The sequence below is a fragment of the Bactrocera dorsalis genome, chromosome 6, assembly GCF_023373825.1.
Source record: "Bactrocera dorsalis isolate Fly_Bdor chromosome 6, ASM2337382v1, whole genome shotgun sequence".
NCBI lineage: Eukaryota > Metazoa > Arthropoda > Insecta > Diptera > Tephritidae > Bactrocera > Bactrocera dorsalis.
Window position 1 is genome coordinate 2,518,351 of NC_064308.1, and position 25,062 is coordinate 2,543,412.

At 37.8% G+C, this 25,062-nt stretch overlaps 3 protein-coding genes across 17 annotated transcripts in view; 2 read left to right on the forward strand and 1 right to left on the reverse strand.

The window, feature by feature from the left end:
• The window catches only part of LOC125779117 (uncharacterized), a 75,171-nt gene extending 63,009 nt beyond the window's left edge, over positions 1-12,162 (forward strand). Inside the window, exon 2 of the mRNA XM_049459688.1 lies at positions 448-12,162. Within this exon, the coding sequence (XP_049315645.1) occupies positions 8,087-9,463 (1,377 nt within the window). The 5' untranslated portion in view covers positions 448-8,086 and the 3' untranslated portion in view covers positions 9,464-12,162. The remainder of the gene's footprint in view (positions 1-447) is intronic.
• Positions 1-25,062, forward strand: part of LOC125779099 (glutamate receptor ionotropic, kainate 2) — a 2,985,835-nt gene that overhangs the window by 1,071,780 nt on the left and 1,888,993 nt on the right. The window lies entirely within an intron of this gene.
• Positions 1-25,062, reverse strand: part of LOC125779126 (uncharacterized) — a 497,385-nt gene that overhangs the window by 450,162 nt on the left and 22,161 nt on the right. The window lies entirely within an intron of this gene.

Sequence of the window (25,062 nt, forward strand, 5' to 3'; positions counted from 1 at the left end):
CGGACAATCTTTCACCTTGTTAAGGGGCCATCCATAAATTACGTCATACCTTGAAGGAGGGGGAGGGTATCATTCAGAAGTGACATTGTGTGACAAGGGGCAGGAGGGGGTCAAACGCTTTGTGACATCACATTTCAAAATTTGTAATGTACAAACCTGAAATTTATAGGTAAACAAAAAATATTAAGCATTTATAAACACAAACTTTGTTTTTATACTCTCGCAACAAAGTTGCTAAAGAGAGTATTACAGTTTTGTTCACATAACGGTTGTTTGTAAGTCGTAAAACTAAAAGAGTCAGATATAGGGTTATATATACCAAAGTGATCAGGGCGACGAGTAGAGTTGAAATCCGGATGTCTGTCTGTCCGTGCAAGCTGTAACTTGAGTAAAAATTGAGATATCATGATGAAACTTGGTACACGTATTTCCTGGCTTTATAAGAAGGTTAAGTTCAAAGATGGGCAAAATCGGCCCACTGCCACGCCCACAAAATGGCGGAAACCGAAAACCTATAAAGTGTCATAACTAAGCCATAAATAAAGATATTAAAGTGAAATTTGGCACAAAGGATCGAATTAGGGAGGGGCATATTCGGACGTAATTTTTTTGGAAAAGTGGGCGTGGCCCCGCCCCCACTAAGTTTTTTGAACATATCTCGGAAACTGCTATAGCTATGTCAACCAAACTCTATAGAGTCCTTCCGGCATTTCCATATACAGTCCAAAAATGGAGGAAATCGGATAATAACGACGCCCACCTCCCATACAAAGGTTAGGTTGAAAATCACTAAAAGTGCGTTAACCGACTAACAAAAAACGTCAGAAACACTAAATTTTACGGAAGAAATGGCAGGAGGAAGCTGCACCCAGACTTTTTTTTTAAATTGAAAATGGGCGTGGCGTCGCCCACTTATGAACCCAAAACCATATCTCAGGAACTACTCGACCGATTTCAATAAAATTCGGCATATAATATTTTCTTAACACCTTGATGTCATGTACGAAATATGGGTGAAATCGGTTCACAACGACGCCTTTTTCCAATATAACGCTATTTTGAATTCCATATGATGCCTTCTCTGTATGATATATACGTTAGGAACCAATGATGATAGCGGAATGAAACTTTATACAAATACAAATACTGCATTTGAGCAGAGGTATCCCTTGTGGAAAAATTGTCGTGATCGGACTATAACTTTTCAAGCTCCCTGATATCGAACTCGAAGAACTCAGTGCCTAACCTAACCTAACCTAATTTTTGACCGAAAATATCGGTAAATCTCCCGGATAATGAAATCTCGATTATCACTTTATCATGCGAGAGTATAAAATGTTCGGTGACACCCGAACTCAGCCCTTCCTTACTTGTTAATACTTAAGTTGTAACCAAGCTTTTTACTGCGCCTGCTTCTTACAAGTATAACTTGCTGAGGTATACTCGCCGTGTCCAGGGTTCGTTACTATAAATTTGTAAACATTGGGGCTCTTCTGCGAATCGTACTTTATTTTATTTTATATTCTAATTTTAATCAAAGTTACAAAATTGTTCCCGCGTTATTGTTTCAGCTTTACAACATTTTAAATATTTTCATTTAGATGCAATTTACGAGTATATAGCTACAAATGCCCCAGGAAGGAGTGCATTTAACAGAGTTGAACGATGCATTGCACCTCTCAGTCGCGAACTTACTGGTGTACTATTAAATCATGATGATTTTGGGTCACATCTTGATTCAAGTAATCGAACTACTGACTTAGATCTAGAAAAACGAAACTTCGAAAGTGCGGCCAATGTGTTGGCTGACATTTGGAGCAAGTTAGTCATTGATAATTTTCCAGTCGCTGCTGAATGTGTTGCACCCACTGTTACTAGACTGGATATTGGACAGGCTATGATGTTGAAAAATAATGCTACTTGGTATGCTGATCACATACGTGAGTCACAATATTTTTTACAAATAGTTCAATGTGAAACTATTGCATGTTGCGGTGTAAGACGTTATAGTCTTTGGAAATTATTAAAAGAAGGATATTTACCACCACCTGTGTTAATTAAACAGACATCAGAAGGTTATGGAGTCACAGGGAGTGATGGCAACCATGCTAAGTTTGCTCCATTATTACTACAGATATTATTAAATCTCCAAGCATCATTCCATCTGAAACATGTTCCATATCATAGTTATTGCCCTAGTGTCGAGTCACACTTGTTCAAAAGATCGTGTAGCATATGTGGCCTATATTTTTCTTCATATTAAGCCGCCAATCAACACAAACAATCACATAAAAAACAAGAGCTGTTACCTATCGCGAAAATTCGTCCTCAAAGAATTGCGGCACCGCACAGGCATCTCCGCCCGCGAGCGTACGACCGGCAGCGCAGGCGAATCAACCTCAAGGCATTCTGGCCAGATCAGCAATCGAAGTGCATCAGCCCGATCTGCATGTGAAAGCAGCAATGATTCCTCGCATTAGCCCGCCTAATATGAACGACACCAACATCGAGTCTTATTTTTTGTCACTGGAATTCTGGATCGCTGCTACAGGTGTGACCCACGATTCACAAAAATACAATCTGGTCATTGCACAAGTCTTACCAAGCAAGCTAATGGAGCTGAAGGCGATAATCGATTCTACTCCCTCAATAAATCGTTACGACTACGTCGAGTCCAAACTTATAGCTCAATTCGCGGATAGCCAACAACGACGCGTACATCGTGTTCTTTCCGATATGCAATTAGGCGACTTAAAACCAAGTGAACTGTTCAACGGTCAATCGACCTCTGGGCCTCGCGTCTACCTCCACACGCTCAATCTGCTGTTATCGCATCAAAGGGTGACGTAGCAGATAAAGTTGCTATTGCAGAAGCTATCGCGGACTCCATGAATTTTCGACAAATTAGTATGGTAGGTAACCAAGCACCGGCAACAGGCACCTCCACGCGAACTAACAATGAGTCAACCACGCTAGAGGAATTGAGGCAACTGACGAGGCAAATCGAATCCACAAAAACGCACCGATCGCGAAGCCGTAGCCGTAGCCGACCGAGACAAGAACGAAATACACGCCAGGATTGCGCACAGCCAAACGAATTATGCTGGTATCACCATAAATTTGGGGCCAATGCTCGAACTTGTAGGAAACCCTGCTCTTATAATAACAGGCAAAATAGCGAATGACTATCCGAAACGAAAACTGCAGCGCCTATCGGTAACGGAACTCCTGCAGTCACACACCGCTTGAAACTCTTCGACGGACTTTCTCAATACAACTTTTTAATAGACACCGGGGCAGACGCATCGGTAATTCCCAAAACCACTCGAAACAACAACAAGAAGCCATCAACCGTTAAACTGTTTGCGGCAAACGGCACCCCAATTACCGTATACGGTGAAGTGCTTCTAAAAATCAATTTAGGCTTAAGACGAGAATTCCTTTGAAACTTCCTCATCGCCGACGTTACGAGCGGAATTATTGGAGCCGACTTTATGAGTCACTATGGACTGTTGATTTACTTAAAAAAGAAACGATTAGTCGACAACCTAATTTCAGTGACATCGCCTGGGAAGCTCGTAAGTAACAATAAATCTATTTAAATAAAAATGAATCGCCAAAATGTATGTACGCTCATAACTTTCATACTACATACTGAACCAAATTTGATAATTCTTTCTTTAAAATATTCATTGAGGTTCAGGGATGGTTTCTGCGGAGAAAAAAATTCGAATAATTGCCGGAAAACCCCTAAAAACAGCCCATTTCTTTTTCTCATACAAACGAATGAATGTTTGTTCGTTAGTAACGCTAAGAAAATGGCTTACCCAATATTGATGAAATTTTAAGAGGTTGTTCGTTGTGGATCGGGAAAGGTTTAGAAATAAAAAACCTATATGTCTTCCATGGGGAAAAGTCGGAAAATTGAAAAAATCCAAAAAGTTGATTTTTTCCATACACATTTTTTTATTCAATTTTTTGGTTTTGTTTTTCCATTTTTAAATCTTTCAAATTTGGCGTTTGCTTCAAAAATTTTTGAAAATTATTCAGTGAAAATGTTATGTGTTTTTCACACAAAGTGATCAATTACAGATTGAAATTTGTCACGATGCCATGAAGAGGTCGCGATAATATCGGTCAGCGTTCTTTTTGGCATCAACATACATTAGCAGCCCAAGGCACATGAACGAGTACTCCCAGGATTCGATGTACGTGTATTATTGGTCGCGATCAATCAGAAAGCGATCGTCACGATGTCACAGCAAGACTTTTCAAGCAACAGCTTCGATGGACATTATTTTGAAGCAACGCGTATATGGTGCTGTTAGATGCTAGATGTACTTTGTTGAGTGGCAAACGAAAGGTTTGCGAACGCACACATTCTTCTTTGGATTGTGGATGGTGGTTATACCAAATCAAATTCATGAAATCATTCAATAATGCGGCAATTCCTTATGCAAAGAAAGATCCAGCATTGTACGAAGTGATGAAAACCAATAAGGTTCATGGACCTTGTGGACACCACAATCCCACTTCGGTTTGTATGTCTCACAATAAATGCACTAAACAGTATCCACGCGCGTTTCTTTCGGAAACATAAACTAGAAATGATGGATATCCACTCTATCGGCGTTGCTCACCAGACGACAAAGGCAGAACATTCAGCATCCAATTTAGAAGAGTGAATATCGAAGTTGACAACACATGGATCGTACTATATTCACCATTATTGTCTAATTCACATTCAAAACTTATATCAGTGTTGAGTTTTGCAGCTTGGTGTAATCGATAAAATACGTTTGTAAATACATCACCAATGAAAGCAACATGGCGATTATTGGTCTTGAACGATACGGTCGATACGTGAACTGCAATAAAGGGCTTTGTAGGGTATTTACTTTTGCAATTCATGAACGTTTTCCGACTGTTGTGCGTCTCGCAGTTAATTTGGAGAATGGCCAAAGAGTGTATTTCAACCCAGAGAATACTGTATAGCCAGTGGAAACATCGCCAGCAACAAAATTAACATTGTCGAGTTTTTTCTCAACTTCAGCCAGTGATCCGTTTGTGAGAAAATTGCTCTATTCGAAAATGCCTTGATATTATACATTGAATGCATCGTCGAAGAAATAATTACGCAGAAAGCAAGGCCAACCAGTAGATTGACATGCAGGTGTGTTATCAACTAATGCATTAGGATGAATTTACACAATCTACCCGAAAAACGACGATTGCTTCTACATTTGGTTGCTATTGATTAATCGGCGGTTCAACTTCATTTGAGTCATTGCTTACTGTGAATGATACGGTATGTGCAGCTTTTTGAGAAGCAAGCCACCAATTACAATTGCTGGAACATGATTGTTTAAATGAGTTAAGCATCCACCCCCCTCTACTCGGTAAAACTGGCGCATCCTAATGCAACAGTGCAATTCACCACAGGATGCCACTACGATACAACACCAATACAATTCACCATACTTGCACCAACCCGGCTAACAGAAGCAGTGGACAGCGGAGAGGCTGACTTTTATTCGATCATAAACTTGCGCAAGGACACTACGCCTCGTCGCCTCACAATTCGCTACCAACATTCGCCACGTCAACAATTCGTCACGCACTCCTCGCTGAGACAACTTCGCATATCAATTTTCGTTGTTCCTACACCCAACCCGCGCGCTGTAATTAACTATCGTTTATACACATTGGATCGGATCAATCCTGTATGCGGCGTTCAACAATTAATTCGACCGCGATAGTGCTCATCGGCTAAGTTCCACCTGATACCCTTCATTTATTATATCGTATCTTGGCTGTGCAAATGCCTTTATATACTTATGTGCTTATTATGCACATTTATTGTTAAATGATAAGTGTCAAAATTAATCCTTTTAATTAAATTATATTGCATTGAAGCCATAAAAAGTGTTTGTCTTGCCCCCCGATTATTCATGGTCCTTCGAGCCATAGTGACAGGCACTATGGATTTTTAAACAAACAAAACAATCAATCGAGCCAAAAGAGAGTAGTGTGCTAAAATAAAAAACAAAAAGTGTAGTGGGCCAAACGAAAAAAAAAAAACCAGTGCGCAGTGAAAAAATCAGTGCAGTGACTTAACCAGAACAGAAATCAAAAAACAACAACATATTCTTATACTTACGTATATACATATAACTAATAAACAAATAAAAATCAAGGGAAGGTGTAGTGAACAAACAAAACAAACAAAAAATAAAGTGCATTTGAAAGATAAAGCTACTAAGCAGTTTAGTAAAACAAAAAAACACGGTGAAGTGACAAAAAAGAATGTTCAAACTTAAGTAACATATACAACAAAAAACCAAGTGTCGTGACTCGGCAAAAATATATGCATACAAGTATGTATATGCAATAACAAAACTGCGGTAATAAAACATAAACTTACAGAACCAAAACATACCAAACAGTTTCAGCAGAAGGAAAAATAAAACAGTAAGCTAAAACACAAAACGGGCGCGAAAAACCAAAGCACCAATAACATAAAAAAAAAACAACGGGCGCGATAATTACAACAAATGAACAAACAACAGCAGAAGGAGGTAGCCAGCTGGAGCTCAGAGAGAGGAACAAAAAGCAGAAGGCGATAACATATGTGCATATGTACATGCATCCTGCAAAGCTTACCATACGAGTACAAAGTGAGAGTATTATGTTCTTTTTAATTTATTATATGCAAATACATACTATGTATTGCTAAAGCGCCGCTTCAACGGCTTGATAAAAATAAAAAAAAATTCTAAACACGGTAAAAGCAAAAACGCAATACCGCTTAACGCATTATACATTTATGTATAATTTAATAAATATTAATTGAATGGCTACTGTATGTATGTACATACATAAGTACGATTGCCTTCGTGGGGTCTTAACACAATTAACCCTCCAACAATACTTGATTAAGTTATAAGCAGGATTGCTTTAAATTATTAAGCGAAGGCAAAATTTAAAATCAAAGCATAAAAAGCAACACAAAAAACAGACATACGTATCTTTCCATATACTTATATTCTAAATTCTATAACAAAAATATATACTTATATACATAAGTGCATAAGTGCCTTCACATCACTCATTTTCGTTTTTGCACTCTTTTCGCAGTGCGAACATACTCATGTACATATGTATGAACATTTATATATATGTACATATGTAAGTACAACGATATAAAATCCGCCTATCTCTTACCCTACATTGAGTACTGGCAAGTTATTAAAAACAAAAAAAAAACAAAAATCAATTAATCTGATAATTCCAAAAAAGTAATTTTAAATTCACTTACAATACGGCGGTAATGTGAAATAAAATTTCCTTAATTTTAATTGAAAAATATACTCAAATCGCGGTTAAATAAAAACTTTGGGCAATATCCCTTGTTCTTTGGAAAACAAAAACAAGCAGGATTGCATACAAAAGGCAAATTGATCTCTCTAACGAGCTCTCAATTGCTTACGAACAAAGCATATTCATACACACACACTAACAATTCGTGCATACTTATGTACATAGCGCATTGATCTCCTCAGCGAGCTCTCAATTGCACAAAGCAAAACACGTACAAGTCCACGCATTAAGGTGTACCTAAATTCAAAACATTTGGACATCGAATATTTTAATAAATAAAAAGCGCGGGTTTAATTGCAATTTACAATTTATACATATTCAAAGCAAAATATATATTAAAAAAAAAATAACATTTCATATAAATATAATACGATAGTAAGAAAGAAAAAAATCAAAAATGATGAAAGTTGATAATAATCAAAATACACCTGCAGGAGCTACACGCCCAAAACAGGTTGCTAAATTTATTTCAGAAAGTGACAGTTTAACAAGATACTGCACTAGATTTGCCTCTTCACCGATTCAAGAAAACTCCGAATCCTTATTAGAAATAAAAAGCCAAAATCTTGAAAATTTCTGAACTCGTCTCCAAGCGGCTCATGACGCCATAGTAGAATCTGACGATTCAAACGTACCACAAAATTTGAAACAATCGGCTTACGCAATATATGAAAACTGCTTAGACCAATATGAAGAAACAAAAGCTATGATCTCCGATCAGTTAAAGCTAATAAAAGCAATTGTACCTACTCCACATCCGAGAGTAGAGCTGCCACAAATGCAACAATATCAAGAGGCAAGTTCAGGCATCCAACTCGAGTTGCCCGCTTGTGACACAGAAACCTTTTACGGAGGTTATGAAGAATGGCCGTCCTTCCGGGACATGTTCACGGCCGTGTACATAAACCATCCTCAATTATCACAAGCGCAAAAATTGTATCACCTCAGATACAAAACTAAAGGTCAGGCAGGCATAATAGTAAAACAGTTCGCTCTTAATGACGATAATTTCAATTTGGCTTGGGAAGCTCTAAAAGCTAGATACGAAAATGAAAGAATACTGGTCGATAAACAAGTAACGACACTATTAAACTTGCCTAAAATCAAGAAAGGAACAAGTGAAGAATTTGTAACACTACAATCCACTGTTTCTAATTGTTTGTCGACTCTGTCGACACAAAATATTCCCACAGACAGCTGGGACCCAATTCTGGTAAACATTTGCACCGCCGCATTACCAGAAAAGTCGTTACTTCTATGGGAGCAATCGCTCTCATCTCGAAAAAAGTGCCCAACGTGGCAACAAATGAAAGATTTTCTCACCACCCAATATGAAATTGCGGAAAGGTTAGAAGAAAAAATACTCAAATCTAAGAACAAACACGACCAGAATGAAAGCTTAAATAGTCCCCAAGTTAGAAACAAAATCAATTCAAACCAAAACTTTTACAAAACGCAATCGTTCACATCCGAACAGAAAAAACATACGTCATGCGAACTATGTAAAAGAGGGCATAAACTTATATTTTGCCAGAGGTTTAAAAACTTAAATATTAACGAAAGGAACAACTTTGTCAGGTCAAAAGGACTCTGTACAAACTGCTTGTCCCACTCACACAATCTTAAAAATTGCAAAAGCAAATTTAACTGCTTATATTGTCATAAAAGACATCATACAATGCTTCATTACAGCAGATATCCCATCTCACCTCAAAGAAGCTCTTATACACAAAGAACCACAGGTTTAATTGCAAAAGCAAATCCTGAAACCCAAAATTCGAAAAATTGCCAAGAGACACCATGTTGCTCAAAGGCACAAAAAGCTCAAACGCTGCACATCGAAACACAAAGTGGACCAGTTTCAAAACTAGTTACCACCATACCAAAACAAGGCCACTATAATAACAAATGCCTTAATTCACAATTAAGGAAATTTCAAAAGTCAAGGAAAATTCTCCCTATAATAAACAAAACTCTCGAAGGTCAGTATTGTGAAGACTTCTCCAAAGCCACAACTACTCGACCAAATAATGGCCGGTACGTCGTACGACTACCACTAGAGCCACAATTTTCCAATACCTGACATATTGGTAGGAAAAACAAAGTAAAATTTCGGTCTAACAATATTTAAAACTGAAATATATGTTACTTTTCGACCCCGCAGGATGGCTTTCGCCCATAATGGAAAAAACACAATCCTGAATAAATCCTAGAGCGGGGGCGGGCTACTAAACGCCAAATTAGTGCATAAGCACTTAAACATAAAATAAAACAAAAGTGTCTCGAAAAGTAAAAACACAAAAAAAATCGACACTTTTCATACAATATTGCCCCACAGAGGCCTAAATTGTAAAATAGGAAAAAAAAAAAACTATCGCCCCTACATAAGTGCTCCTCATAAGGGTAGTTGGTGAGAATCTGTTGTAAAGCATGAACATCCCACTTAAAAAATTTTAATTCTAATGAAGCCGTTCGCAATTACCGGCCACTCTCTCGCAAGATCCCTCTATTGGCACAGTCCTAACTCCAGGGCTAGGGAGTACCCATTCTGGCCATATCTGAGCCAGGCATGGAGCTACTATCCTTCATAAGCCAAGAATAAATTAAATGCAAACAATTGCCGATCATACAGAAAAGGCAAATAACAAACAATCCACTTAATAAAACGAAAAAAGAAAAAAAATCGCAAACACAAAAGGTTTTCAGTCAATCGAATAAACCCGCAAAATAAAGTTGCTTCTCTTAAGCACCTACCCGCATATTAAAATGCACATTTAAATACACGTGGCATGTTTAAAACTAAAATCCGTTCTCTACACACACGGATAAATACGAGTATATTACAACTCCAATACTTCTGCTGTCAGAACGTATTCCGCGCTTTGGGTACTCTACCAGAAGTACTCCGAAATACATGCAACAACGTGTAATACTAGGCAAAATATTCGCCTAGGGGGCCCAGGATGTTTAAATGAGTTAAGCATCCACCCCCCTCTACTCGGTAAAACTGGCGCATCCTAATGCAACAGTGCAATTCACCACAGGATGCCACTACGATACAACACCAATACAATTCACCATACTCGCACCAACCCGGCTAACAGAAGCAGTGGACAGCGGGGAGGCTGACTTTTATTCGATCATAAACTTGCGCAAGGACACTACGCCTCGTCGCCTCACAATTCGCTACCAACATTCGACACGTCAACAATTCGTCACGCACTCCTCGCTGAGACAACTTCGCATATCAATTTTCGTTGTTCCTACACCCAACCCGCGCGCTGTAATTAACTATCGTTTATACACATTGGATCGGATCAATCCTGTATGCGGCGTTCAACAATTAATTCGACCGCGATAGTGCTCATCGGCTAAGTTCCACCTGATACCCTTCATTTATTATATCGTATCTTGGCTGTGCAAATGCCTTTATATACTTATGTGCTTATTATGCACATTTATTGTTAAATGATAAGTGTCAAAATTAATTCTTTTAATTAAATTATATTGCATTGAAACCATAAAAAGTGTTTTTCTTGCCCCCCGATTATTCAATGATAACCACTGGAATCAAACGATGGGCGATGCGATAGCTACTTCGAATGCAATTTAATTTCGCACACTTTTCGTTATGATCATTTCGACCCTTCAAATCAGCGTCAATTGTGGTATTCGAACCAAAATGACATTGCCGAAGATATTTTATATCGTATTAGCTAGGAATTGGAAAAGGGAAAATTTCGGTTGATTCTTCCAGTGGTTTGATATCATTTTTCCCTGCCTATCCTTATCGTAACTACGATTCCTTAAGTGCACGTGCAATGCTAGCTGCCAAAAATACCGATGTTGTTGACTTAAACTGGAAGGCTCAAAGTCAAATTCCGGGACACTTGCGCTCATAAAAATCGATCGATCGTCTTGACAATGAAGACGACGCCGTGAATTATCAAGTGGAATTTCTAAATTCTTTGGAGAGACTTGGTATGCCATCGCATCATTTATGTTTCAAAGTTGGATCTGTCGTTAATATGTTTCGCAATCTTCATGCGCCGAAAGTGTGTAATGGAACCTGACTGATTGTGACGCAGCTATCGAATACAAGGGGCAGAACGCTTGATTCTACGAATTCTTTTGAGTTCCAGCGATAAGCCGCTGCAGTTCAAACGTATTCCGTTTCCAGTAAAAATTCCATTTGAGATGATAATCAACAGGACACAAGAATAGTCGCATAGTGTGTGGCATAAATTTAGAAATGCAATTTTTTTCACACGGCCAGATATACGTGGCGTGCTCACGAGTTGGAAAACCATCTTTTCTGTGCACCGGAACAGAAACCAAAAATTTTGTCTTTCAAGCTGCGTTACATTGACAAAAAAAATGAAATGATAAATTTAACTTTCTTTTCATTTTAAAACACATAATTTCACGCAGGACAACGGCTGCTGGGTCAGCTAGTTATCAATAAAAACATTCGACACCTCATGCGCATATGCAGGCCTACTGAAAGAGTTTAGCAATTTAACACGCATGGCACAACCCGGAAACCCAGCCGTATCCTCAGCCGTTAATCACATCGAAACTCGCGGCCCACCTCTATCTGCACGACCAAGACGCCTTTCACCAGATAAACTGGCAGCGGCTAAAGCAGAATTCGAAAGTTTAATCAAATTGGGCATCTGTCGCCCATCGAACAGCAGTTGGGTCAGCCCTCTTCACATGGTAATGAATGCAGACGGTACCTGGCGACCATGTGGAGATTTCAGGGCACTCAGCAGTGTAACAGTTCCAGACAGATATCCAATACCATACCTACAGGACTTCACCTGTACTTTAAATGGTAAGACCATCTTTTCAAAGATCGATCTGCAAAAAGCCTTCCACTAAGTTCCCGTAAATTCAGAGGATGTTCCGAAAACAGCTATTATTACGCCTTTCGGTCTCTTTGAATTTATCTTTATGCCTTTTGGTCTTCGCAACGCAGCCCAGACACTACAAAGACTCATACGCAATGGCCTACGAGGACTAGATTTTGTATTTCCATACATGGATGACATCTGTGTGGCATCATCATCCTTAGACGAACATCTATCTCAGCTCCGTCAACTCTTAGAGCGCCTACAAAAACATAATCTAAGACTAAATGCTACAAAGTCAATCTTTGGAAAATCCGAAATCACATTCTTAGGACACACCGTCTCAGCAGAAGGAATACGACCCCTAAAACAACGCGTACAAGCTAGCAAAGATCTTGACAAACCAACTACAGTCAATGGTCTCAAAGATTCTTGGCCACAATAAATTTTTACCGACGCTTTATCCCACAGGCAGAAGCGTAAATACCTCTTCTAGCCATGTGTCCCGGAAACAAGAAGAAGGATCGCTCTATGGATCCACTGGACGGAAATTACGACAGCAGCTTTCGAAGAATGTAAAACCCAGCTTTCGAATGCATCTCTTTTAGCACACCCCTCGAAGAACGCCGAGTTTTCATTATGGGTCGACGCTACGATAAAGCTGTAGGAGCTGTCTTACACCAGGTAACGGACAGAAGCTTCGAACCCTTAGCATACTTTTCAAACAAATTCGACAAAACGCAGGTACGTAATAGCACTTATGACAGAAAACTTATAGCAATATTCATGTCCGTTCGTCATTTTAAATACATGCTAGAAGGACGCATCTGTCACATCTACAGCGATCACAAACCACTAATTTACTCATTTCAGAAGAATTCTGAAGAGTGCTCCAATCGACAAGCCCGCCAGCTTGATAACATTTCTCAGATAACTACAGACATTCGCCACGTAGAAGGAAAAGAGAATGTAACAGCTGACATGCTTCCCAGAATTGCGCAACAACAAACTCGCTGAAGACCAAAAAGTCAATCAAGAACTCAAGCTTCTGCTCCAAAACAACATTAACTCATCGCTTCAGTTAAAATTATTCACAATACCCGGATGCGATAAGCAAATAGTCTTCGACGCATCAACCGGAAACATAAGACCAATCATCACATAGAAGTTCCACTCCGAAGTGTTACTAGCTACTCATGGGTTATGCCACCCCGGGTACTCACGCTACAGCCAAACTACTGACAAGCAGATTTGTTTGACTTGGAATTGCCAAAAGGCAAAAATCACTCGACACACATTTACGCCTCTCAAACGCTACGAGTCCGGAGACTCGGGATTCGATCACATTAATATCGACGTTGTAGGACCATTTCCCTTACATGCAGGTAACCGTTATTGTCTAACAATCATCGAACGCTTCTCGAGATAGCTATAAGCTATTCCTATACCCGATATGACAGCACCAACTATCGCAAAAGCTCTCATCGCCAATTGTATCGCAAGATTTGGAGTTCCAGCCGTCATTACATCAGATCGTGAACGTCAATTTACATACATCTACCTTATTTGCAAAGCTAACAACATCGCTTGGTATGACACATCTGAAGACAACACCATATCTCACAAGCAAACGGTATAGTAGAAAGATGGCACCGAACATTGGACCGACTTTCTACCAACAATACTCTTGGGCCTACGAACCGTCTACAAACATAATTTAGGAGCGTCACCGGCAGAATTAATCTAAGGTACAAAGCTGCGAATTCCTTCAGAATTTTTCATGCACGACCGCCGAATTAAAACACAGTCAGAATTCGTTACTCAACGCCAAGACTTAATGAACACCATCAGACGTGTAGTGATCATGGCACGGTCCAAGGAAAGTATTTGTATATCCCGATCTTGCGACGTGCGAAAACGTTTTCGTCAGAAATGATTCAGTGCGCCCATCACTTTCAAAACCATACGAAGGACCTTATAAAGTTTTATCACGAGAGGAAAAGTATTACAGAATCGAAATAAAAGGAAAACCAGAAAATATTTCTATAGACAGATTAAAGCCAGCATATCTACTGATTGAAGATATATCGCTACAAACTCATGGAACCTTATCAACTGGGCCAGAACGCCGACGAGTATCTTTCGTTACACTTTAGCCACGATCTTAACCATTCACCCAGTCTGGAGGGGGATACTGTGGCAACGCCGTATTCACCGCTTATAAGCAACCCTTTGCTACGTTTACAACACTATCCTTTAGCAACGCTGTACTACCTTTTCCATTCTAGCTGTAAGCAACCCGTTTCCCAGAATCCTATCATTCTTCGGACGTGTTCACGGACAACCTTTCACCTTGTTAAGTAATATTTAAGTTTTTGTAAAAAAACATTAAATAAAGAATAAACTTCCAAATATATTTAATTACATTGTGCACATTCAAATATATCAAAAATTTACACTAATTATGTATTTTTTAAGAAAATAAATATATTTTAAAAACTATTTTGCATATTCAAACTTTCAAGAGATTTGTGTGTTTACATTTATGACAAACAGGAGTGTTGCCATACTTTGTGTCCTGAAAATATAGTCAAAAATTTTTCTGTTTCATATTTAGAGATATAAATTATTCAAAATGAACTATTGTTTCATATATTTATGTGGATTATATACATATATTACTTAGAAAATATAGAAAAATGTTATTATACGACAAGAAGTAGTTCGACATCAAAAAACTATGAATACCCCGGTGTTGGACCGACCAGGGTTATTTTTTTTGAAGAACGGCCGAAGGCCGCCAGTGCAGAAATAGTTCGACACAAAGGAACTATGAACACCCCATTTTCTCTATACATACATATATATTAAACAGAAATTGTTTAATAATGTTTTGAAAACATAGTATGTGGCAACACTAGTATTTGTCATGTCATGTAAATAAAAATAAAATAAGTGAATATAAAATTGTGGAACTTTAAATACAAATAACTCGTACAATAAGTCTGAGAAGCGTATATTTTTTAATTCAGAGATCATCCTCTTTCACATTATACCTTCAAAATCCAAATCCGGCGCCAAAAGAATTGTAATCGTGCCTTCAATGTAGTTTCTAAGAAACCTTACCCCTGGTAGAAGGCGATGAAAGACTTTGACTGAATGAGAATTTTTTTATTATGTTTCAGTCAGTGTATGAATTATATATGTATGTATGTATGTACGTATGTATGTATATATAAAATTGCTTGCATTTCGGCCATTCTTTGGATAACGTTTAACACCTCGAAGTATTTCCCTGGCTTTGATTTTTACAAGTTGCAAGAGTATCAAATGTGCGGTTGCGCCCGAACTTAGTCCACTCTTACAAGTCAATATAAAACGTCGAATAATCAACTGCTTTTTTCACTTTATTCTTTTTATACTCTCGCAACAAAGTTGCTAAGGAGAGTATTATAATCTTATTCACATAACGGTTGTTTGTAAGTCCTAAAACTAAAAGAGTCAGATATAGGGTTATATATACCAAAGTGATCAGGGTGACGAGTAGAGTTTAAATCCGGATGTCTGTCTGTCCGTGCAAGCTGTAACTTGAGTAAAAATTTAGATATCATGATGAAACTTGGTACACGTATTTCTTGGCTCTATAAGAAGGTTAAGTTCGAAGATGGGCAAAATAGACCCACTGCCACGCCCACAAAATGGCGGAAACCGAAAACCTATAAAGTGTCATAACTAAGCCATAAATAAAGATATTAAAGTACAAGGGATCGCATTAGGGAGAGGCATATTTGCACGTAATTTTTTTCGAAAAGTGGGAATGGCCCCGCCCCCTACTAAGTTTTTTGTACATATCTCGGAAACTACTATAGCTATGTCAACCAAACTCTATAGAGTCGTTTCCTTCAGGCATTTCCATTTACAGTTCAAAAATAGAAGAAATCGGTTAAAATCCATGCCCACCTCCCATACAAATGTTATGTTGAAAATCATTAAAAGTGCGTTAACCGACTAACAAAAAAACGTCAGAAACACTAAATTTTACGAAAGAAATGGCAGAAGGAAGCTGCACCCAGACTTTTTTTTTAATTGAAAATGGGCGTGGCGTCGCCCACTTATGGACCAAAAACCATATCTCAGGAACTACTTGACCGATTTCAATGAAATCCGGTATATAATGTTTCTTATCACCCTGATGACATGCACGAAATATGGGTGAAATCGGCTTACAACCACACCTTCTTCCAATATAACGCTGTTTTGAATTCCATCTGATGCCTTCTCTGTATAATATATACATTAGGAACCAATGATGATAGCGGAATAAAACTTTACACAAATACGGTATTTGAGCTGAGGTATCCCTTGTGGAAAAATTGTCGTGATCGGACTATAACTTTTCAAGGTCCCTGATATCGAACACGAAGAACTCAGTGCCTAACTTAACCTAACCTAATTTTTGACCGAAAATATCGGTAAATCTCTCAGAATTTAATTCTAATTAATTTTACAGCAAAATAAAAAAAATATGTAAATGACGGATAATGAAATCTCGATTATCACTTTATCATGCGTGATAATTCGGGTGGTGGAGCCCGGGGCTCGCTCGTTCCAATGATGTGGTTGGCCGTGGGGAAACGGTCGGCGCAATTGTATCCACAAATATTAAATAAATAAAACCAAAGGTTTCATATAATATATAATTTAATTATAAACAAATTGGAACGACACTTACCACGTCTGTATAGCAGGGCTGTCGCAAAAGAAGAGAGCGCGCAACTATATAGTAAGTGTTTAGTTGCGCGCGAATTAAAACTTCGAAAAAACTTCGAAAAGAGAAAAAGATTGCTCTGCCGATACAGACGTGGCAAAGAAATTGGGCGGGGGCGGCGTCAACATTCTCCCCGCCTTGCAGTATTACCGCAAATGCAGTTTACAATCAATTACTTAAAACTAACTTAACTAACTGGCTCCTGCACTTCCCTTCCTTCGTCTTCTTTGCAGATGGGGTGGCCGACGAGACGAATCGAGTCTGGTTCGGTCCGAGAAATGCCGCTGAGATGAATCGAACCTCAGTCGGTCATTGCCATGCCGCCAATTTGCATAGAAGTCACCACCTTCCGAGGTCGGCGAGACGACTCGAGTCTAACTCGATCCTGGGTAGGTGGTGAATGTGAGAGGCGTTGGCAGCCAGTGCACTTTATTGTGCCGATGTTATACGACACCGGATATTATATATCCCAGTGTCGTATTTTGGGCGATGAGTTGGCCCATTGACGCTGGTTGTAACCCTGACAATATGAGCCGGGAGTACACGTCCGCTCCCAAGATTACTTCTACTGGCGCTGCTCTGTGGAACTCATTATCTGCCAGTCTTAAGTTGCGAAATTGTTGAAATAAATTGTCTTCCAAAGACCTTACTGGCGTTGGTGGTAACGGGCAACGTTGTATTTGGGCACTCACGGAGATTTCTGTTTCTCCACCCTGGTTGTCCCGAAAGATTAATTCGCACACTCGGCTGTCTCCACGTGCATGCGTATGCAGTCGCAATCGTGCAACCGTGGAGGCGAGGATAACCGTGGCTGGACTAACTGGGCTAATCATGGCCCGCACTGTTACGAACTTCGTTGCAGTTCGAACGCTTATTAAAGCGGTTGGTGATAGCGCAAGTCTTTGTTGCCAAGGTTGTGTTGCATGCCTGTTCTTTATGATTCGGCGTGCATCGGCTTGACGACGAGTGTCATGTCCACGCCTTCGCTTCGGATGGGGTGGCCGGCGGTACGAATTGAGTTCCGCTCGGTCCCGACAATGTCGCTGAGACGAATCGAGTCTCAGTCGATCGTTGCCATGCCGCCAATCCGAAAGGAAGTTACCAGCACGCCGAAGTCGGCGAGACGACTCGAGTCTGGCTCGATCTTGGGCGTGTAGTATGCGGGAGAGGCATCGTCGGTCAGAGCTTTGCGGCTGCTTAACTGTTGACGTCGGTTGATGTGGTTGATGGGGCTCCGAATACGTCGGGCCGATTGCCAATGAGTTCTCCTCCATTTCCGCTACCTCGACCTGCTGTGCCCATGTCAATTCAATGATATCGTCGTCTTCTTCTTCGGCGTCTGAACTGATTCCATGAAGCATCGTGTGGTGTGGGTTGCCGCAACGTTTGCTGCGTATTACGCTGTCGCATTCACTCTTCGAATGGCTCGACGCGAGGCAGTTGCTGCAATAGCGGTTGATTAATGTGGTCCTCAGCCTAGCTTCTGGGGACATCTGACGGAACTTTGGACTCCAGCGGAGTAGATGGCTATCTACGCATAGGGGGCAGTTGATTGTTGACATTTTAAATAATTTTCTAAACGAAAAGAAAGATTATTAACGTGAGAATATTAACATTGCTTGGGTAAAATTATAATCTTTGTTATAGGCCTAGAAATTAAGCCACGTTGAGTTTGGATGTCTACCACCCGAACTCGTTGGTCCAACCCTGGATGCACTTTGATTATCCTTCCCAATCTCCATTCATTTGGAGGTAAATTTTTGTCACGAACTACCACTAGGTCGTTGACTTGGGCGTTCTGTTGGGCATGTTTCCATTTCTTCCATTTCTGGAGTTCCTTTAAGTATTTGGTCTGTGGAGGATTGGTCCTTTACATTCATCAAGCGGCAGGTCTGTCGTGTCGTAAGGAAACAGAGAAAGAATTAATGTGAAACACCTAACACACGATCACATCGCTCAGCCTACAGATGTGAACGCGACAAATTACATTTTTAAACAGCCCCTTTGTGAGGGCTAATCATTAAGCTTAGTCAGCCGGAATGATTTAGTTGAGATACAAAACACTACAGGTTTGGTTCATGTATGCTCTGAATCTGTCCTTTATTGAAAATATAAGGGTATTTATACATTTTGGTTTAACTGACTCTTCCATGACTCCGCCCCGTGTATTTCCAGTCAAAACCCGGAAAAGTATAAAGGCAGCCAATCAAAGTGATTGCTGACCTTGCAGAATGCATTACAATGCGACTATACTGTTTACTCATTAGGTTGCAACACTTGTTATTTTTAGAGTGCATTGACCGTGTTGTTTGCACATATTGATTGCAACATAGAAAATATTATTGAATTTCGTCTCGTTTGTAATGCGAAACTCTTTTGTGTATGTCGCTTTGCTTATGTATTCTTGTGTGGTCTTTACAAATGTGACTAATTCATGAATTTGCTTATTATAATTTATGAGTGCTTGGTAAGTGGCATTTAGGTAGGACCACTACACCCTTGCCCTTGAGAAAAATTTATTACGTGAAAAGAATGAACGGAATGATTTTTTTTTTTGGTGAAGTCATGGAGTTGCTTTACATTGTTATGTATTTTTTTTTTTTTTTGCTTTTGTTTGCATTTTATGTGTTGTGTGTTTACAGAATAGGACACTTAATTTTTTTGTTTTTTTATTTTTATAATGTGGGTTTTTTTTTAAATTTTTTTTTTTTTTTTTTTTTTTTTTTTTTTTTTTTTACTTATGGTAACGTGAGTGTATGTACATAAATATAAGTGTGTTTATTTTGGTTATCTTCTTAGCGTATCTTATTTGTAACATATGATTAGAAAGTGTGAGTAAAATATTTGTATTTATTAATAGCTAATGTTTGCATATGCCTAATTTATATTCAATTTTGTTTTTGTTCTACATATGTGCCTAAGTATTTTTTTAATTGGTTATTGTGGAACTCTTTACATTTATTTTTTATTTTAACAATTGAATTTGTTCCATTTGTATTTACAATGTTGTATGGCCCGTGGTATGGACTCTGGTGTTTTAGTTTATTTTCATTTTTTATGTACACCATGTCTCCGATTTCAAAATTTGATTTGTTTGTGTTTTTGTCATATTCTTGTTTTCTTTTAATTTTTACCGCGTTTATTAGTTTTCTGGCATTTGTAATTGAGTTTTTTAGACGACTATGCAATTCGTTCGCATAATTGTCAATGTCATAACATTTATTTTCTTTATTTATTTTGTCGCTTGGTAGTGACGGCAATTTTCATACACCAATTCATAGGGTGAATAACCAGTGTCTGTGTGTGGTGTTGTGTTAAATGCAAATGTATAATATGGTATCCACTTATGCCATTCGTAATCGTCAGCAAAGGTGAGTAAATATTCGTTTAATTTTCTGTGGTTTCGTTCTAGTGACCCAATTGTTTGATGGTGATACGGAGCTGAGAATATTTGCTTCGTATTCAATAATGTGCACACGTTGTGCATTAATTCATTAACAAATTCTGTGCCTCTGTCTGATTTCAATGTTTGTATGAAGCCATGCTTCAGAATAAGTTGTTCGACTAGTGTTGTTGCAATTGTTTTTGCGTCTTTTGTTTCAATGGGATGAGCTATGACGAATTTCGATAAATCGCATTGCATCGTTAATATGTATCTGTAGCCGTTTGAGATACGAAGTGGGCCTATTGTGTCGATTGAGACTGTACTGAAGGTTGATGTCGGCGTGTCTGTCACTACGAGCGGTTCTTTAATGTGTTTTGTTGTTTTATTCTGTGCACATTTCGTGCAATTGTTTATAAATTCTTTTACCATTTGCCGCATGTTTTTCCATGTGTATCTTTGTTTCAATTTTAAAATTGTCTTCCTAACGCCTAAATGACCTGATATGTTGGAAGTATGGAATTCATCTATTAATTTGTATTTTAATATTGTACTTTTTATTTCTTCTGGAGCTCTATATAATATTATGTTTAGTGGCGCGCTTTTCTTGTTTTCGATTTTATTAAATTTTTCTTTGAATGCATTCATATCTATATTCTTTAATATATATTCCTGTTCACAAAGGGCTAGCTCCTTTATATGTGATTTGTGCATATAAATATGTAGTTTCTCCATTATTGTATCTAGTTTCAAAGGGTCATCGCTACATGTAACTTGCACTTCTTTATTAATTATTTCAATCGTAACGTTACTTTCTTTATCAATTTTAAATTTCAATTTTTTCAAATTCTTTACGTCATTAAAAGATGTACATTCCCATATGTGAAGTTGATCAGACTTCTTAGGAGATGTATCTTTAATGCGTTTCCCGGGTATATGTTCATGCGCTTTATATTCTATATTTCTTTGCGCTTTTATATTTTCATTATTGCATGCATGCTTAATTTCTTCATTTTTATTAATTTTTGCGGCCTTGCTCCTTGTTAATATGTTAATTTTTATATCTTCCACGTCATTTTCTGTAGTGGGTATCATTGCTTTAAGTGTGTCGCTATCTATTTTGATGCGTGACAGTGCATCTGCGTTCGTGTTTATTTTGCCTTGTTTGTAAATAATTTCGAAGTCATATTCAGATAAATCTATTCTGATTCTTGTCATTTTTGATGACGGATTTCTATGTGTAAATAGTGAAACTAACGGCCTGTGGTCGGTTACGACTATAAATTTTCTGCCGTAAAGGTATGTCCTGAATTGGGTGATGCCCCAATGAATTGCTAATAACTCTTTTTCAATTATGGGCTTGTTGATGTTGTGTTTTTGTAAGGCTTTGCTTGCATACGCGATTGGCAAATCATGACCTATTTCGCCTTGCGATAGTATCGCTCCTAGGGCAAAGTCAGATGCGTCAGTTGTTAATATAAATGGTTTGTCGAAATCTGGGTATTGAAGAATAGGTGGGTTTATTAATTTGTCTTTTAATGTGTTAAATGCTTTTTCGCATTCTTCTGACCAAATGAATGGTTGTCCCTTTTTTAACAGTGTGTTTAAACATTTTGCTGTTAGTGCAAAGTCGGGTATGAATCGTCTATAGTAATTGCAAAATGCAATGAATCTTCGTGTTTCATCTGCATTCGTTGGTGTGGGGTACTTGCGTACAGTATCGCATTTGGCAGGGTCAGTTTTGACACCTTTATCAGTGATTAAATGTCCGAGGTAGAGGACTTCTGGTTTCAAAAATTGACATTTACTGGCATTTAGTTTTAGGTTATATTTCTTTAATCTTTCAAATACTTCTATTAAATTTTTGTTATGGTGTTTGATTGAACATCCAAATACGATAATGTCGTCTACATAGAGAAAAGCTTCTGATTTTAATCCTGATAGCGCTATTGTCAACATGCGTTGGAAGCTATTTGATGAAATCTTTAATCCAAAAGGTAGTCGTTTGAACTGATAGTGGCCATCTTGTGTGAAGAATGCTGTTGGTGGTCTAGAGTCGGTGTCTAGTGGGATTTGGTGAAAAGAACTGGTCATATCTAAAGTTGTGAAATATTTTGCTCTTCCAAGCGTGTCCAAGATGTCTTCTAGTCTTGTTAATGGGAATTTGTCGTTGACGATTTTGTCGTTTAGTTTTCTATAGTCTACTACTAGTCGCCATTTTTGGTTGCCATTTTCGTCATTCTTTTTTGGTACTAGGAGTAATGGGGAATTATAGGGGCTAACTGATGGTTCGATAATATCGTCTTCAATTAAATTTTCTATTTGTTTTTGAATTTCTTCCTGCTGCGAATACGGTAGTCTATAATTTTTTATGTAAACTGGTGAATTGTCTATGAGATTTAGCTTTTGTGTATAAAAAGAGTTTGTGGAAAGACTTTCGCCTTCGAGATGGAATATTGATTGATACTTTTGGAGTATTTCGTGTAGCTCGTTTTCTGTTTGTTTGTCTACGTTACCTAATTTTAATTCTTTTATTAATTTATTGAAGCGGTTGCTGTTGTAAATATTCGGTTTTTGATATGCTGTCATAATATTGTAATCTGATAAATTCTCTGTTATACATTTTATTTGTTTAATTTTAGCTGTATGATTATTGACATTTATGATTTTTATGTGGCAATTGCCTTTTGCAGGTGCTATTGAATTGGCTAGGAATACTCCCTGTTCTATTTCCTGATTTAAAATTATGCTATCTTCGTTTATATTTAGATCTATTGGTACTATAACCTCTGTTCTGGGCGGTACTTCTAAGATTCTATTTGACTGTATTTGTGTATCTATTATTAACGTGTGTTCATAGTTGTTAATTGTTGCAGTTAGAGTGAATGTTTCGTAGTCAATTTTGCATAAATGTGTGACTAAAAAATCTCTGCCTAAAATTCCATCGGTTGTGGTGGGGAATTCGTCTGTGACTAAATGAAAATCAATGCTAGTGCTATCTTTTCCTTGAAAACTTGAAAAGTTAGCTTAGCTGTGCCTAATGAAGTGATTTTGTCTTTTGTGATTCCCGTTAAATTGCTTTTATTGTTACTATCGTAATCGAATTCATTGTTGAAAGGGTTTTTGCATATGGATATGTCAGCTCCTGTGTCGATTAGAAATGTCATGGGTTTGTTGAATTGTGTATTAAAAATTGTAATGAAATTTGTTAAATTCTGAGTGATGACATATATTTTATTTATATTTGTATCTTGCGAATACCCGGAGGAGGTTAATTGTCGTCCTCCGGGTCGCCTACGTTTCCCTGGAATTGCAGGAAATTTACGTGGCGACCGTTTCTGTTGAATTGAGCACCTTGTCTATTATTATTGGGCCTGTTGTTGTAGTTATTACTATTGGTCGGTCTAAAATTGTTGCGGTTGTTGTTGTTATAATTGTTTTGTCTTTGTACACTATTATTATTATGAAAAGTGTTATTGTTGTTATTATTCCTAGGATAATTGTCATTTCTGAAATTATGAAAAGTGTTATTGTTGTTATTATTCCTAGGATAATTGTCATTTCTGAAATTATTGTTAGTATATCTGTTGAAATTGTTGTTGCTTGAATTGTTGTTGTTTCTAAAATTGTTGTTATTGGGGTATCTCCTTTGGTCATTGGTGCGATTATTGTATCGTTTATTATTTGAGATAATCATAACTCTTGAATTGTTGTTTTCAATAACCTGTTCAAGTTCTAGGGCTAGGTCCACCGCTGTGTCTAGCGATTTTGGAAGTGCGGAGAAAACAGTTTGTTTGAATTGGTCGTTTAAACCATTTTTAAATACAGTTAAGCTGTATTGCTCATTTAGTTGGGTGACGAGTGCTTTTTGTTCAGTAGTGGCATTAGGGCCAATTTGTGATATTTGAAGTTTATTTAGTTCAGATATTAAATAGAGAATTTTATTTTTGTAATTAGTTATATTTAGGTTTCTTTGTGTTAAGCTGGCTAGTTGATTTTGTAGTTTTGGTATAGTTGTCGTGCTTTTATATTTATTTGTCAATAAGTTTTTTAGGTCTTCTAGTGTTGTGGGCGGTTGTATTGCAGTTATGTTCGTTCGTACTATTTGTGATAGTTTTACATAAATAATAAAGTCAATCAGTGCTATTTTGCCTGTAGGTGTTAATCCATTGTAGACTATTTCTACAATTTTTAGAAATGATTCTAACTCTTTATGATTTCCCGAAAAGTTGGGAATAGCTTTTGTAGCCATTTCTAAATTGAATTCAGACATGGTTCTTGTTGTGGTATGGGATTCAGTGTTTGAATTTTCAGAATTCGAAGTGATTGGTGTGGATATTGAGTGTGGTATGGACATATCAATGTTGTAATGCGCTAGAATTTTTATTAATTTGTCTCGCAAATGCCAGAAAATTTCTAAACATATATCTCTGTGTTCTTTTGATAATTTCTCTTTGTATACATTTAGTATACTTCGTATTGATTCGAGTGTTACGAATAGTGTTTGCAGATGCTTTTGCACTGTGTCTTCTTTTATTTTTATAGTTTTATTTAAGCATTTATATGCTCTATTGAAATTTTCTTTCTCAATTAAAATATGCTGATAAATTTTTTGCCATGTGGCCATTATATATTTTTATTCATATTTATATTTGTGCCTGTTGTCTAACAAGGCTACG